This window comes from Mytilus galloprovincialis, chromosome 3, assembly GCF_965363235.1.
Source record: "Mytilus galloprovincialis chromosome 3, xbMytGall1.hap1.1, whole genome shotgun sequence".
Lineage (NCBI taxonomy): Eukaryota > Metazoa > Mollusca > Bivalvia > Mytilida > Mytilidae > Mytilus > Mytilus galloprovincialis.
This window is the reverse complement of record NC_134840.1, coordinates 40741511-40759884: the sequence shown is the minus strand read 5'-3', so window position 1 is coordinate 40759884 and position 18374 is coordinate 40741511. Positions and strand designations below refer to the sequence as shown.

General features: G+C 33.0%; 1 protein-coding gene across 2 annotated transcripts in view; it reads right to left on the bottom strand.

The window, feature by feature from the left end:
* Positions 1 to 3902: 3902 nt before the first annotated feature.
* The window catches only part of LOC143067934 (uncharacterized), a 32246-nt gene continuing 17774 nt past the window's right edge, over positions 3903 to 18374 (bottom strand). Inside the window, exons 13-23 of one of the 2 annotated variants that reach the window (XM_076241574.1) lie at positions 16900 to 17069; positions 16077 to 16112; positions 12128 to 12241; positions 10424 to 10594; positions 9563 to 9736; positions 8965 to 9135; positions 8294 to 8464; positions 6536 to 6706; positions 6160 to 6356; positions 5000 to 5165; positions 3910 to 4135 (exon numbers count right to left, since the gene is read on the bottom strand). In XM_076241574.1, the coding sequence (XP_076097689.1) occupies positions 4056 to 4135; positions 5000 to 5165; positions 6160 to 6356; positions 6536 to 6706; positions 8294 to 8464; positions 8965 to 9135; positions 9563 to 9736; positions 10424 to 10594; positions 12128 to 12241; positions 16077 to 16112; positions 16900 to 17069 (1621 nt within the window). In that variant the 3' untranslated portion in view covers positions 3910 to 4055. Of the gene's footprint in view, positions 4136 to 4999; positions 5166 to 6159; positions 6357 to 6535; positions 6707 to 8293; positions 8465 to 8964; positions 9136 to 9562; positions 9737 to 10423; positions 10595 to 12127; positions 12242 to 16076; positions 16113 to 16899; positions 17070 to 18374 lie in introns of both variants that reach the window. The other variant, XM_076241575.1, reaches the window with a different exon arrangement.

Below are 18374 nucleotides of genomic sequence, written 5' to 3'. Positions count from 1 at the left end.
CAATTAAAAATTACATCAGATCTAGGTATAGATGGCGGTCTAAAATGTACAACGTTACTCTTGTTTGCATTAATTTTCATACAATTGTCCTACATACATATGATTCTATGAGAACAAGAGAGGCGACAGCGTTGTTTCTATTGATTCTAATGGAACAAGAAGAGCAGCTATTACAGGCTCAGGGTTTACTTTTACAAGTAAAATATTATTTCAGTTTGTCAATTTTTCATATCAAGTAACATAATGAAAATCATAAACGCGCCTCGTACACCAACACTGCAGGTACACGTATATAGGGAAACCAACTTTTTTTTCATTATTCTGATTTTTTATGTATCGTCTGAGTTGTTGTCACACGAATGTTTACTCCATAACCATTTTGTTTTCTATATGTCATATTTTGCCGCATTTGTTGCTTTCCCCACATCCTTTCTTTTGTCTATATTATTATGATATTCTCCTGGAAAGAGCTCTTTTTGAATAAAAGGGGTCAACGAACCCATTACCTTACCTTTAAGATAGATCAGTAAACATGGGCATACTTATAGGTGTTTATTCAGACTAGTGCACACATTTTACAGTTCAAACAAGGCAATGCCGAGCGTGGCATCCCCTCGTATGTAACATATTGGGACAAATATGGACACTATATTTGTATATCAGCATATAATCTAAATGCATCGTAAGCTGTACACGACGTCTTTTAGACATCGTATGGCCATCTCGCCATCATCGTAATCCATTGTGTAACCTTCGTGATCAATCGTGTAGGCTTCGGCTGAGATATGAAGCTTAAATATCCGTCTTCGGTTAACCTTCGTATGTCCATCTTTTGCTATCGTATATAATTTCAGCACCATCGTATAGACTTCGTTATTCATCGTACTTGCTTCGGTCACTTTTTGGTATTTTAACGAGATCGGGACCAACTTCGTACGAACTTACAATTTTCGCATTCGGGTGTCCATCGTATATAAAAATCGGGACAGTGTGACGCGGGCATAAAGGAAACCTGTATATTTGCTTGGAACCTGTTGTTTTGTCGTTTGTAACAGTTGGTGGGGTTCATAGGTGTTTCTCGTTTTGAAGTTTTGAAGTTTTCTATATAGATTAAACCGTTGGTTTCCCCGTTTTTTAGGGGGGATGGCCTTATACCTTGCTGTTCGGTGTGAGCTAAATCTCCGTGTTGAAGGCCAGGTTGTACTTTGACCTATAATTGGTAACTTTTTATACATTGTGACTTGGTTGGCGAGTAGTCTCATTGGCACTCATACCACATCTACTATATTATATAGATACGATAATGCAATAAATTACTAGTAGAACTAGAGCCAATGATCTCGCTTTGGTTTCCAATGCCTTGTACATGTAGTGTATGATCGCCCATTCTTCAAATATCGATGCCTGTACCAATAAATTATTTCAGAAGTGTGTTTGTTTGCTTTATAGAAAGTGGTAGCATCCAAGTCTCTATAAATTTATTTGACATTAAGGCCTTTTAATCTTTTCTAAAATGTTAGATTACATTTAGAAATAGAAATAAGAAGATGTGGTGTAATTGCCAATGAGATAACTCTCCACAAGAGACCAAATGACATAAAAATTAACAACTACTAGACCACACCTACGACATCGCCGGTCCGACTCCGTGATTGAATTAAAGTATCTAACTATGTATAAGCCTGTTTTCTAATCCGGAATTTTAGTATTGGTATCGTCGTATGATAAAGTCATGTTGGTTATAAGAGGCATAGTGTTCTCTGTTTTCAAATTTTGTGTGTAAAACTTAAAACAAAGATACTTTCTTATTTATAAAATAAACAAAAGAACGTTCTATGAATCAATGTCAGAGTAATATACTTTCCTTCTGTGGTCTCTGATTATTTGTATTTACCATAGCAACTGTTTCCATTGTTCCAACTTTTTTTACGGTGCATGGAAAACAAATTTCAGTCTTAATTCGTACTAATTAGTCTCTTGTGGACAATTGTCTCATTGGCATTCATACTATTAGTCTCTTGTGGACAGTTGTCTCATTGGCAATCATACCACATCTTCTCTTTCTAATTGGCCTCTTGTTGACAGTTGTCTCATTGGCAATCATATCAAATCTTCTTTTTTATATTAATTATCATAAGTCTATAATTTTTAATTGTTTTTTTTTTCTGAAATAACAGACAATATGAAACACACCTTTCAAGATAACATTATTTTATGTTTTTTTTAATCACAAACTATCCAATTGTCTTGAAACGTTAAGAAACTTTAGATAATGTTTTATCATTTCATCTATATTTGTTATTTTGTCCATGTGTATGCATTTGTCATTTGGATCAGGAACAACATTAATATGTTGAAATTGTAATTTTGAGGAGTAAAAATACCTAAAATGCGTATCACAAATGCGTGTCTGGTTTTACGTATGTTTGTAACGGAATGAAAGAATGGCTACATATAAAACACTGTTAAACTAATAAGTACGAATTAATTATTTAAAAAAACTTTTTATTCGAGTGAAATCCTTCAAATGTGATTAAATTCTTCGTTTTGTATTTGAACAGATGGTTTTACAGTAATACAGACATACTGCATGTATACAATATATTATATATGACTCTTACAGTTATAACTTTAGTTCCTTCAACTTACAATCTGTAAACTTTGTTTTCAGAAAATTATACATTTTACAAAAATTGTCTTTTTGAAAAAGGGAATGAGACAGGATTATCTAGACTAAGTGTTGCGTTTTAAAGTCATTCAGTATGTTTGAGACTGAATTTCTCTGGCTGTTTATGACGTCTTTACACTAAATCCATTGGATGTTGGATGTGTACGGATTGACAGTATAGTCTAAGTTGCATGATTTTTTTATTAGTTGTTAGTGGCTTTGAACTAGCTGTCAGATAACTGCGAGTACTCTCAGATCTGTTCATTGTGTCTTTTTGTGTCGGGATGTATAAGAACCGGGCCACGTTCACTTTTATTTTTGTCCATCTGATGAGTTAAGCCTTTTTCAACTGATTTTTATAGTTCGTTCTTATGTTGTACTGTTATACCACTGTCCCAGGTTAGGGGGAGGGTTGGGATCCCGCTAACATGTTTAACCCCGCCCCATTATTTATGTATGTGCCTGTCCCAAGTCAGGAGCCTGTAATTCAGTGGTTGTCGTTTGTTTATGTGTTACATATTTGTTTTTCGTTCATTTTTTTTTATATAAATAAGGCAGTTAGTTTTCTCGTTTGAATTGTTTTACATTGTCTTTTCGGGGCCTTTTATAGCTCACTATACGGTATGGACTTTGCTCATTGTTGAAGGCCGTACGGTGACCTATAGTTGTTAATGTCTGTGTCATTTTGGTCTTTTGTGGATAGTTGTCTCATTGGCAATCATACCACATCTTCTTTTTTATTTTTTAATTTAATGTTTAACCTAATTAAATAGTTATAAAGTATAAAAACAAGAAAATAAAAAACAAAAATGAAAAATGAAAATATACGAACAAGGGTGATCAATTGCAACGATGAACAGATAAACCTAAAAGGCATGTTCCCAATACATATCATTCTTTCGTTGAACTTTGGTTGTCTTTGGTTTTAACTGTTTTTAATAGAATTACATTTTCATTTGTAATACTCAATGTTTTATTTCCTCTATGGAATATCTACTGTTGAGCTGTTTGTGCTTTTTATTTTAACCATTATGGTGTTTGTTCTTCTACATTTTTTGTTTTGTTTTGTTTCTCATTCTCTTTTGTGTATACAGAAATGTCAGGTGAAAAATATATCATCATATTCTACAAAAAAATACTGATAAAACTGGATGTAAAAATTATATTAAACAGATGGAAGTTAATTGCAATGCAAGATCAGTTTATTAGAAAAGCATAAAGATAGTAAATGAACATCACAAAACTAAGTAATCAACAATATATGTGTAAATAATATAAAATAATTATAATAAAATAAATAATATATTTAAATATAAATGTTTCAACATATCACAAAATAAGACATACAATTCGTGATTAAACATAAAATAAACAATGATATTTTTCCTTAGTATTTTCTGAGGATGAGAAACGCGACTGAAGCCAACAGACAGAACAGAAGTATAACAGGAGAGGTCATCATTTGCGCTGAAAATAGAAAAAAAGAGTAAGATGTATTGCCACACATTTGGTTAATTGAGCACATTGAATATTATAATATTCAAAACTTAAATGTTTTCTTGTATGTGTCCGCGTTATAGCTGTAAATAGTTCGTTCATCTGTAATGCAATGATATACATAACTGAAAATTACTTCCAGAAAAAATAAATAAACAAGATTTAAAACCTGAGCTTTCCTATCACAAATATGTGACAAGAAAAAATGTTAAGGTAGTTCATATCCAGCAAATATTTAACATTTTTCTTTTCATTAATAGGTGACAAAAAAAAAGTTTAAGTAGTTCATTTTCAGCAAAATTAATATTTAACATTTACTTTTGTTTTGTTTTGTTTTGTTTATTGTAATGAATAATAAGAAGAGGGATGGATTATACCGGATTTAAGGTACATGTAAGTAAAAAGTAAAATCACAAAAATACTGAACACAGAGGAAAATCAAATCGGAAAGTCCCTAATCACATGGCAAAATCAAATGATAAAACACATAAAAAACGAATGGACAACAACTGTCATATTCCTGACTTGGTACAGGCATTTTCAAATGTAGAAAATGGTGGATTGAACCTGATTTTATAGCGCTAAACCTTTCACTTGTATGACAGTCGCATCAAATTTAATAATATGTGTAATGATGCATATTTTTTCTAGAAGTAAACGATAAGAAAATAAAGCATTATTTTCGTAAATTATGATCATTCCTTATCAAGCATTAAGTCGTTTCGATAAAGAAAGCACTTTATGAAATTCATTTAAACCTGTAAAAATATATGTATGTTCCTAAATGATTACTTGAAGGTTGTACGTGATAAATTATGAAACATTATGACTTACAAGGTGCAGCACTTGGACATGCGGCTAGAACTAAAGGATCACATCCTGAGTAGCCAGTTGATTCATCACTTTTGTCATCACAGTCTTTTTCACAATCGCATACAAAGGATGCATCAATGCATTTTGTCCCGCCAGTTTCACAGGTAAACCATCCAACTGGACATAGCTAGAAAATATCAACAATTCACCAAATTACTGACTTTTTTAAGTCTTAATAGCTTGCTGTTCGATGTAAACCAAGGTTCCGTGTTGAAGACCGTACTTAGACATGTAATGGTTTACTTCTACAAATTATGACTTTGATAGAGAGTTATCTCATAGGCACTCATACAACATATTCATATACTAGTAATTATTTATATATCTGTGATACTGATTTACTGATTACTGTGTGGTTATTATGGTAGACTGAAATTATAATGTTTCACAAAAAGCATGGGGGAACTATGCACTTGACAACTTTCTCAATGTCTATGAGTGGCCCAATATTTGCCGAGACGAAACGGAGATGAAAAGTTAATTTAGATTATTTATTCTTGGTTGTTTACCGGCAGCCGAGAATATTTTGGTAAGAATGATTTAAAGCCACCAATGTGAAACGGAGCTATAAAGATGAAGAAGTATGAAGTTATTGTGTCTACATTATGGTTGTATATCATACTAATTTTTTATTATTAGGGGGGGGGGGTAAAACATGCTTTGCAGTGTAGGCATCTTGGCATTGCACAAGGCCATGTTTTTAACGGACTGTTATTGACGTCTAAACACTAAATCCATCGGATGTTGGATGTGTACTGGTTGATATTTTAGTTTAACATGATTGAATTTTTTGTTGTTATTGGATTTTAAGTAGCTGTCAGTTGCTGCAAGTATTCTCATATCTGTAATAAGTGTCTTTTTTGTTGTGGGGATGTATAAATACCCTACCACGTCCGGTATGTGTATTTGTAAGATGTATTTATGCTTTGTACCGATCTGATGAGTTCAGCCCTTCAATTGATTTAAAGAATTTGATATTATGATGTACTGTTGCACAGTTGTCCCACGTTAGTGTAGTTTTCGCACCTTCAGATCATGTTAACCCCGTTACATTCTTATATGTGCGTGTCCCATGTCAAGAGCCTGTTATTCAATATTTTTTAAATCAACGATAGATTTACCTGTACGTAAACACCTGCAGCTGCTGTTGGACAGGCCGCCGAATTACAAGAACTATAATCACTGGAGTCACCGGAACAGTCAAGACCACCATTAGACGGGGCTGGATCAGAACAACCTCGTGTCCTAGAATACAGTCCGCCACCACAAGACACAGAACAACTACCCCAGGCTCCCCATGCAGACCATTCTCCATCAACTGAATATATGAATTGTATTTACAGTCATTTATTACATGTAAGTGCTTCTTTAGAATATTTTCGTTTTGTGTTAAAAAAAATCAAATTATCCAAAAAATACCTGTAAAATTGGTAAATATTTAAGGAAACATGTACACAAATGTATTAAAAAAACCTATAACATTGTCACAAAACTTACTTATGCATGCTTGGGTGTTACATTGTTGAGATGCGGATCCGACACCTACACAATCAGCACCGCCATACTGTGCTGCTGGATTTGTACACGTTCTCGTCTTGTCTTGGCTGCCACCGTCACATGTAACTGTACATGATCCCCAGCTTGACCAACTTGTCCATACACCGTCAACTGAAGAAAAACGTAACCCCATTATAGTATAATGTCTGGTATATGTTTAACGAAACATGTTATAATACATAACAAGTATGGCCTTTAAAGATCATTGGAACACAATGTCATCTAAAGCCCTGGTCACAACGAAACCACGACACATCTATGCAGCGCCATGACATAAAATTTGGTCAAATCGCGGGTCATCTGTAGTCGTCGTACGACAATCGCACGACAATAGCACGATATTTTGAGCATCGTGGCGCTGTCGTGTGTCGAAAATTGGACGTGCCGCTTTTTTGCTCTACGATTACTTGTCGTGTCACTGTCTTGTGGCTGTCGTGGTAGGGTCTTACAACCGTCGTCCTACTAGCGTGCGATAAACACATTGTCGTGAGTATCAACATAAACCATTTTCAAACAATCGTCGCAAGACTCCAACAGGGGCAAAATATGGTTCTGTAATCGTTGATTCGAGCCCATGAACAGTAAATGAGCCAGCGAAACGCCCGTATTGGATGGTAAGCTATGGATCGAACGGCGCCTGATGTTTGAACAGTATAGTACAATGATGCTGAAGCGAAAATTTGCCGGTGATTTCGTTGGATTCTTACAGATGGAGCCTGGCATGTTTCAAGAGCTTTCTCTGAGAGTCGCATCACAGTGGCACAACAGTCGTACGACAGTGGCACGACAGTTACACGCGCATCCCATGACATGAAAACCTCAAAAATAGCCCCAAACAACTCACAATTGTCGTACGATTATCGCACGACTATCGCACGACTGTCGCACGACTGTCACACGTACCCATCGTGGATCCATCGTGGACATGTCGTAGCTGATGAGACACTCGAAATATGTTTTTGGCATTTATGCACGATAGTGCCACACCAACTTTTTTATAGATCTTCCACGACAAAAAAAAAAAAAAAATCGTACGATCTGTTGTGACCGCCTTGTTTTATTTTTATTTAGTTTTAACAATCTCTATTTGTATCAACTGTCTCCTCGTAATTTCTTGCTACACGTAGTTCAAGAATCATAATTGGAGAATTTGCATACATGTATTACAGATTGTTCAATTAAATCAATGTTAACATACCAGTCCATAAACTAATTATGTATAACATTCAAATGTTTAAACTGCTTCATATTCTTTTATAATTACATTAGATGTATGTTTCATTATAATACTTTATTCTGATTCGCTAATTGCCCATCACATGTTATTCCTTCAGCAATTGCATCACTCAATAAAACTTATCATCCATGATAACACGTGGTCCCACAATAAAGTGCACAGGTGAATTAAACAAAAAATAATATAAAATTCGTGTTTTCATGATCATAGCTAAAAAATGTAATTATAAGTATTGAATGCTTCTTTTTGTAACTTCATAGGGTTGTAAAAGCGTTGACCGTGCGTACATTTTTAGAATGAAGCGCTTCCGCGCTTCATACAAAATGTACTTCGTTCAACGCTTTTACACCCCAATGAATTTACAAAAAGAGGCATTCAATTCTTAAATAAAACCGCAGGTAATCATTTCATGTTTTTACATTATATTTATATCTGAACAAGATTTTAACGAAACTTCTTACTTGGACACATCGGCAACGTGCAGGAACCGGTTGATCCGCTACTGCCTGGACAATCTGCACCACTATATTGAGGGGCTGGATTTGTACAAGTCCTCGACCTTGTCCATGTACCAGTTTCACATGTTACGGAACATGTTCCCCAACTTCCCCAATTAGCCCATACACCATCAACTGTAAAACAAATATTTGTTGTTTCCTTTGAGAAACTTTTTAAGAAGTCAATTAAAGTTTTCATACTCGCACTATCAATCCCATTACATTCGCAATATCCATTAGACTACTACAGGAAGAAACCGAAAAAGCGACTTTGGGGGGAAATCCAGTTAAAAACTAAATAACATTTCAACCTACTTTGTGTATCGTTTACGTTAAATATTCCGAAGATAAAGGAAGTTAATAACGATAAAGATTGAAGTGGAATCTACATGTATGAGAAACTATTTTTTTTAAGAAGATTGCTTTCACAAATGAATAATTTTAAATGCAAATTAAGACTTGTTGAAGATAAGTGTTCAATCCTAGTATACCACTTTAAACTGAAATGCTGTCAATTATAAAGTAGGCAGAGTACTCTTTGTCTTTATTCAAATATCCGGGTATCTAGTTTTCTTTTATTCTATATTAAAGTTACCCGTATAGCACTTGGTGATAGTGTCGTATCTAACACTTACTTGGACACATAGGCAGTGTACAGCTGGTTGTCTGTGAAGAAGCACCGGAACAGGCTTGCCCATTGTATTGTGCTGCTGGGTTATTACATGACCTTGATCTTGTGTATGTACCTGTTTCACACGTAACAGAGCATGCTCCATACGATGACCAGGATCCCCATACACCATTAACTAAAATCATACGCATGTATATCTACATTCAATGAAAAAAGCAATACTAAAAGATAATGATTTTTAGATAATTTTGTTGGTATTTTGTAATGATTTTTAGATAATTTTGTTGGTATTTTGTAAACTTAACATTTTCGCATATGTTAATTAAACACAAATGAAGTGATAACGAGCTTTAAATGTTTTGTAGAACTAATTTGACAATTTGAACGAACAAGAAAGAGGATTAATAAACGAATATATACAATGAATTACGAAGAACTCTTTCAGGGATGGTAAGTTGAAAACAAAACGTTGTTACTTGAAAAAATTACAATTTACAACTTTGTAGGGTAAAACCAATTGTGTTTATTCTGCATGTATAAATACAGTAAATACAAAAAGAAACAAAAGGGCAAACATAAAAGGTTTATTCAAATATTCTCACTTGGACAGTTAGCTATTAAGGTGCAAGATTCGCTGTCCGAACTTGATCCTTGACAATCAAGACCGTTGTATTGTGCTGCTGGGTTATTACAGGATCTAGAACGGGACCTTGTTCCTGCTTCACACGTCGTCGAACATGCGTTCCACTGAGCCCATTGACCCCAATTACCGTTAACTGAAAATAGGAAGCATGAAAGAATAGGAAAAAGCATTTTTTTAAATTGTCTTCTGGTTCTGCTCACTCTTTCATTTGCAAGGATTATGAATTAAAATAGAACCATGGCTGACCATCAACCGTAATAAATAACATAACCAATGTATTTGAACTTTCAGTTTTATAATTAACTGTACCGCTTCTTTAATTTTTTTTAATAAAATATGACAACTATAAAGGAACATGTTCTTCAAATTTTAATTTCAAATGAAACTTTTGCGAAAAAAATCTTACTTCAAATAATAATATTTATCCGATTCTTATTTACAGCGTTTGTGCGTGTTTTTCAGATGTCGTTTTATTGATGCATTCTTCAAAAGTTCTGTTCATAAAAAGAATCTTCAGTGAAAAAATGAGATTAGATAGTATGATGTCAAGAGATAACTATCTAGCAAAGACCAAATGGCAATGATTTGAAGAACTACTGTGTAACAGGTTACTGTGCAGCTTTCACTAGGAGAAAAAAAAACTTGTACCGTATAGTAGACTATGGTTACTGTGCGGCTTTCACTATGAGAAAAATAAACTTGTACTGTATAGTTAACTATAGAAGACATAGAGGTAACAAATGGAGAATCAAGTGAAAAGAGAAACCCAAATGCCTGGTTATAAAGAATATTCCCAAGAATGATAACATTGTATACTAACTTGGACATGTTACTAAATTGCAGCTACTCGATTCTGTTGTTGAGCCAGAACACTGAGATCCTGCTCCTACTGGGGCTGGGTTTGTACATGACCTTGTTCTTGTCTTTGAGCCAGCACCACAGGTTGTTGAACAACTTCCCCATGATGACCAGCTAGTTAAGCCGCCATTTTCTGAAAAGAAAATTATGATGGACCTGGCTCTTAGTCCAATTAGAAAACCTCCCACAACTTTTATTAACCCTATAAAGCCATATGACACGAACAGAGGGCACCAAGTCCAACACGAAATAAAAAACAACGTCTTGAACATTTATTAGGTGTTAAACGAGACATTTCGTGTCATAGTTTTCTATAGTTTTTAGATTTTGTCATTTCAAAGTTTTTTCAAAATCAATTTAAACATTTAAGATAAAAAAAAAAAGTCACTCAAAATGTTCAAAAGTTGTGCAAAACATGCAAAGATTAGTTACGACAAGTTACACACTTTCAATACCATGTCAACGAAAATAAATTTTGAAGCAATGTACGTTCTGCTGAAATACACTTTCTGTTAATATAACTTGTTGGTTGTAAGTTTAACAGTATAAATGATCAAATCATTAAATAAAATATTGTTATCAACTGCTTTGTGTACACAATTTGAAGTCTGAGTGGCATAGTTGTAGTACCCTAACTTCTATGGCACTTAAAGAAACATTAACTTAATTTGTAAAATATATCTTTATCTCACTAATACCTGTTTGAAAGTAATTGGTTTAATATAGGGCTTACATGATAGTACTATTCTCCATCATTGGGAACATATAGTAATACAAATATTTGTCCATAGGAGACATACCCTGATCGCAATATAACATTTGTATGCCTGGTATATTCGTGTCCTAAATTTTCTAGCTGATCGTCACAACTTCATACCAAATTATTAAACGATAAAGGACGGACGCACAGCCAGTTATACATAATGCTCTCTAATATAGAAGACTGGGCAAAAATACATTAAAAAAAAATAACTGCAACTAGGATATTTATAAAAATGCTATATATAACTATTACAATTTTGTACCCTTTTAACCTGCAAAAGGAGTAGGTCCAGTAAGACCCCTTCTTAGTCCCCAAAATATAGCAATTTCACAAAATTGTTAAAATGTAAACTTTAAGTTCTTTATTGGACAGTAGAATGCTTCTGCTACATAAATGTGGACTGTTTTTGACAATACAATGCACATACATCGGATACTAGCACCATTAAGTCATGCTAAATTACTGAAATCTTCACTATTCTAGCATTTTAGTTAAATTTTAGACGGCTTCCGTATGAAACGAAAGTGGCCGCAGTCGTGTTCATCCTTAATATTGAAATGTCAGTTGTATTTCAAGATAATACATAACATATATAAAGGTTGATGATGAACACGGATGCTGCCACTTTCATTTTTGACAAAAACCATCTGAAAAGTGACATTTTTAGGCATATTTGGTAGATTTTTCATATTTGAGCTTGAATCGGGTCGTTTTTAATGACTAAATCAGTTAAAATCTTTCACATAAACTAATTGATTCATATGAAATAGACACGTAAGTGTTTAAAAAGTGGTCAAAATCTTTCGTCAGATGAACCTGAAATTTGAGGCCAAAATCGGTCCTTACCGAACCTACTCCTTAATCGCGATGAGGTCTCAATATAAAACCTGTTACTTTACATACTATCAGAACATGTGTCTCCAATCCAGTCTCCGGTACAGTCACAACTAAACGTTAGACCTTCATCTGTACATACAGCACCATTGGAACAGGGATTTGGCAAGCAATCTTGCATATCTACAACGCATAAAAAAGCTAAAGTACTGCATATAGGTTTCTAGACCGATGTTTCAGACGATTAAAATAAAGAACAGCTATAAATATTTTTGTTGTAACACTAAACAAATTTATCATTATTTAATATCGAGTGTTCTGATTTCAGTTTCTGAATATCTTAAGAGTAGGAAATTACATCTCGGATTACGGTCACCATTTTTTGTTCAACGTATTCCATGCGGAAAATGTTGTTTTCGGCAACGAAAAATTAAGAAAATGCTAACTTCAAAACTTATTGTTCAAATATGAACAACAATGGAGTCTAAATATACAGTCAGAAGTTACATTTAGTTAGAAGCAAATGTTTATGTCCGTGTAAAATTTGAAGTGCTTTGTTTTTCTTATATAAGTAAATATACAAATGCTATCATTTCTAATATCAATGCGATACTTTTAAAATATCATAGCGGTACTTTTGTTATATCAATATTAGTATTTATTAGTATTAATATTGGACTGTTGTACCCATATGTTGACAATTTTACCTATTATGTCTGTTTTGATCACGCATCGTTGTAAATATGACAGAATTTGATGAAAATGCCAGTACCGAGTCAGAAATATGACAGTTGACATCCATTCGTTTCGTGTGTTTTATCATTTGATTTTACCATTTGATAATGGACTTTCTGTTTTGAATTTTGCTCGGAGTTCAGTCTTTTGTGATTTTACTTCTTAGCAGTATTGTTTGTAAATAAGCAGTTTTAAGACCATTGCTTAAATTCAAATTGTTTTTTGTAATATCTTACAAATTTCTCAATTGGTTTTGGAAGCAAAACTAATCAAATAAGGGTTTAATAAACAATGCCGTAATCAAATAGCTAAGTATCAAAATAATTGTTCACATATATAACATTTAGCAAATTTCATAATGAACGCACCGAAATAATATATATCCAATATGCTCGCAACTCACACATGGAAGACTTTCTTTATTGATACAATGAAACTAACTTGTGACAAAGATGAATCATACTGTCCTCGTTCAGATTGATTCGACAAAATCTGACCTGTACTTTTGAATCTCCTTTGTTTATACAAATTAGACCGTTGGTTTTCCTGTTTGAATGGTTTAACACTAGTAATATTTTTGTACCTATATAGCGTGGTGTTCGCTGTGAGCCAAGGCTCCGTGTTTAAGGCCCTTCTTTGATCTGTGATGGTTTACTTTAAACAAATTATTACTTTGATGGAAAGTTGTCTCATTCGAACTCATGCACCATCTTCTTATATCTATAAATCTTTAAAATTTGTCCTTATAAATAACTGCATTCCAGTCCTCAAACTAAACGATCTAAATTTATAAATATTGAAAAGATATATACACATTTCTAACGTCAAAAGACGTTTACATCTTATTTATTTGTGTTCATTTTTTAAGTACTCATTGAAGAAATGAATTTATAACAAACGATACGGTTTGTTATTTTGGACTTATAAATGTTCGCGTATTTATACGATCGGTTACTAGTAAAAAACGAAAGTCAAATTTCTGTGGCAACAATACATCGGAATGCCCTCACGGTCATCGCGATGTAAAAGAGCGTCCACGTGGCGAGCTGATTGTGTTCATAGAGATATCGGTTTATCAATGGGAAAAGTCTCTGATATCCAAAAAGAACTGTTTTCCTTCCCAATATTTTCTATGTTAATAATAACTACATTTTCTGTTTGACAAGTTGTCCAATTCATAGTCTGATGCTACTCAGTTGGTATCTTCAAAGTTCGGGACATCAGCATTTGTACATTTTAATTTGTTTGAATTATTTATTCTACCATTTGAATATTCATTGTAATTTAGAGCTGTATTGGATTGGATTGTTTGAATGAATGTTTCTTTTAAGTAATGATATTTTTTGTCTATTTCGATATTACCAAGGTGAATAGGCTATAGCAGTGTGACCAGTATATTAGAATCTAATAGGTCGGTAAACGTATTTGCAACCGCATTTAAATTTCGCCATTGCATCATCACTTCAAATAGAATTATAAAAAAGAAGATGTGGTATGATTGCCCATGAGACAAATGTCCACAAGAGACCAAAATAACACAGACATTAACAACTATAGGTCACCGTACGGCATTCAACAATCAGCAAAGCCCATACAACATAGTCAGCTATAAAAGGCACCGATAAGACAATGTTAAACAATTCAAACGAGAAAACTAACGGCCTTATTCGTATAAAAAAATGAACGAAAAACATAGTAACACATAAACAAACGACAACCACTGAATTACAGGCTCCTGACTTGGGACAGGCACATACATAAATAATGTGGCGGGGTTAAACATGTTAGTTAGTCGGTTAAGCCATGTGATTGAAAAAATAGACTGAACAGGTTGTTAACACTTTCAAATATCAATAGGTCAAGCAACATTTTCGAAATGATAAGTTCATGTAAGCGTTAATTTTGTTACAGTTACGAAATTTTAGTGATGTTGATCCTAAAACATTAAACCGGTCATGATCTAAGTTTGAGAATTATGTTTGCAGTTTTCTTGACATGCATTGTGACGTGTCATCATATTCATTTTATATTAGAAAACTATAGCAGTTATATTAGAAAAGTATCGCATTCATAAATTTTTGATATTAAAAAATCATCGCTATGATATAAGACAAATATCGCATTGATATAATAAAATATAGCAGTATCTTTGACTTATAGGTGATTTCGGCTTAGCAAACAATTGGATTCATCTCAATTGCATTCCACTGAATTTGCTAGATGACATTTATAGAATGTGTACATCTGCAAATGATATATCATAAATCGTGCATTTATGTTTCATTTATTCAACAATTCAATTTTCTCGTTTAAATACACCTTGCTTGTTATTACATAAAATAATTCATGGAAATTATACACCAGACGTATTTCGTGTTAAATGTCACCATGTTTTTAGAACAGAGTCATTACTTTATACCGAGAAATCTGCCTTATTTCGTACAAATGCTAACATTCGTCTGAAATTTCCCACAATGCAACTCGTTGATATAAGACAATATCGCTCGTTGATATAAGAAAAGTTTTTATCGAATCGATTCTTCCATAGACTGATATTAAGAACATTAATCCAAGATTCATAAATCTCATAGATTTTTTATCATCCCTACATTTGTTTCCTATCAAAATCTAAAATAGTAGCCTGTTTTTAGCCTGTTTTTCATAATAAAATAACACTTTGAATATCACGGAGTCTCAAAAATCTATATGACGAAATCAGCCATTTAAAAAATATAAGTATTCTAATTTTAAAATTGCTATTAAAATTTAAGGTTTACTTTATATATAAGAAACTAATATTTCGTTATTCATTTTGCTGTAATGTTATAACTTATGCGTTGCCACATACACTTATATGTATGTTACCTGACATCAGTGGACTTCATGTACCTGTATAGTGTAGATCTCTGTTTCTGTTGTATGTTTCGGTTACATAACAGGGTTTGCTGATTTCTTACATCCTTGCTACATTTTTGTACTTTTAAAACAAAAAAATCGAATTCAGTTTACTAGATAAGTACTGATGTAAGCAAAATCCAGTAAGACACTTTAAAGCACTATCGGTAAATTGTTAAAGAATAACTATTTACTTGTAAAATGCCTATACCAAGTCGGGAATATGATAGTTGTATCCATTCGTTTGATGTGTTTGAACTTTTGATTTTGCCGATTGATTTATGGATTTTTGCTGTGAATTTGCCTCGGAATTCAGTATTTTTGTGATTTTACTGTTCATTTAAGTGTTCCATAATATCAAGTTAAAATGAGAAAAAAATCAACTTACCAACGCTTATGGCAAAAACTTCAGCCATATCCATATCTGAAATATTGTTATGTTTAACTCTGCGTGTTTTAGCAAAAACAATTAAATGTACATTTTTAAAATTTACAATACAAAACGTGTTTCTAAAATGCATTGTGCTTTTAAAGATTATTTAAAGGGATCTGTCTGAAATTAATATTGTCCCCGAGGGTATCATCAGCCCAGTAGTCAGCACTTTGGTGTTGACATGAATCTCAATTATATGGTCATTTTTATAAGTTTGTTTGCAAAAGTATGAAAAAAATATTAATTTAATTATAAATGAAAATTATTTGAAAAACTAAGGATTTTCTTATCCCAGTTATAGGTTACCTTAGCCTTATTTTGGCACAACTTTATTGAATTTTGGTCCTCAATGCTCTTCGACTTTATACTTGTTTGGTTTTCTAACTTTTTTATCTGAGCGTCACTGATGAGTGTTATTATGTAGATGAAACGCGCGTCTGGCGTATCATATTATTATCCTGGTACCCTTGATAACTATTATAACCAATTTTATTTCAAATATACACCGATTATAATAAATTATGCAAGAGGTAACAACTTTGAATATAACAGTTGTTCTCCATTCATTTTATGTGTTTGAGCTTTGATTTTGCAATTTGATAAGGAACTTTCCAAGTTGATTTGTTCCTGGAGTTGTATTTTTGTTGTTGTTGTTGTTATTTTACTTTTTTAGTATTGCAATATTTCTTTTTTTATATGATAAAAAATAATATACAAACAACGTATATCACAATGCTGTTTTTTTAATTCCGTTTTCATATTTCCATGTATCACATACCAACTTGTTTTTCATACGATGCAGCATTACTGTATATGAAGTAAGGTTTGGAACCACTTAGTTTTTCCCAGCTACATGCATCGCCTTCCACAACTATAAACCACCCAGCATCGTTGCTACATCCACCATAATTACGTTGCAAGAAAAATCTTCTATTGAGGCCAGCGTCCCTACACAATAAATAAAGTATATTCATATACATGCCCTAGCAAAATTTATAAACATTTGAAAACGCATGAAAATTAAGCCATGCACTTTCATACCTTTTTAGAAAGAATTCCAAATCTTTATCACATTTCACAATTTTAGAGAAACAATGTAATAAGTCACTCACATGAATAAGGGATGAGATCCGTTACTCTTTTAAGAGAAATAAAAAGAAATATTCCAATAGCTAACAAGACTGATGACTATAAGACAAACAGCAACTTACAAACCACTAAGCATAAAACCAAAACACTGAGGAAAATAGACCTCACGAAAACCCAATCTGCTTCGGAAGACTCAGTAGAATTTGTTTCAGTATTTGGACGTTTTACTAATGGCAAGAACAAATATTACTTGATGATATCAGAACTGAATTATACAGGATGGGATTGTGGCTACGACAATTGTATCATATATGTGCTCTTCGTGATAAGATATTCAAAATATGTCACCCGAATCACGTTGGTGGCTTTTAAACTTTCGAAGGAATTACTTCAACTTTGATGTACTTTAATCTGAAGAAAGAATACCGTAGAAAAACAAATATATGTGGAGCATGATCTGCATACCATTTCGGAGCACCTTGTACACTTCCGGTGTTTGTTAGGGTTCTTATCACTCAGTCTTTAGTTGTTTATGTTGTTGGTTGTGTATTGTTGCTTGTCGTTTAGTCATTTTCGTTTTTTGCCATTGGCTTGTCAATTTGTTTTTAGTTAGAATAGTCCGTTGATACCATTCCTTTTTAATGGACCACTCCTAATAATATTACCCATGCATTGCTACACACAGGAATATTAAAATTAGAAAGCACTACAATGAAATACAAATGCATCAGTATTATGACGCGAATGGTCGACATTCAATCTCAAATTTATTTCAGTATGATTTCGACAAAATATGCAATTTTTGTGAAGCCAAGAATGTAAATACGAAAAAAAACACTATATATTTATTATTCACTTCCACAAAACAAAATTGTTTGAGGTTAACTCATAGCTATTACTTTGTAACATGGGAATACTTAATAGTGACTGCCAATTTCTTTACATATTTATTAAAAAGTTTCTCATTATTATTAATGGTAAGACTTAAAACTCAGTATTTCGAGAATACTGATAAACAGTTCAAAGAAGCAAACTTTTCCTTATCAATTTACTATTCACTGTTATGCAACTGTATTTTGGTGCTTAAATGCTATGTTAATAACTTTGGTACCTTGCGTATGTTGCGAAATAACAAAAAAATAAATGTCCTCTTTAATCTAAATT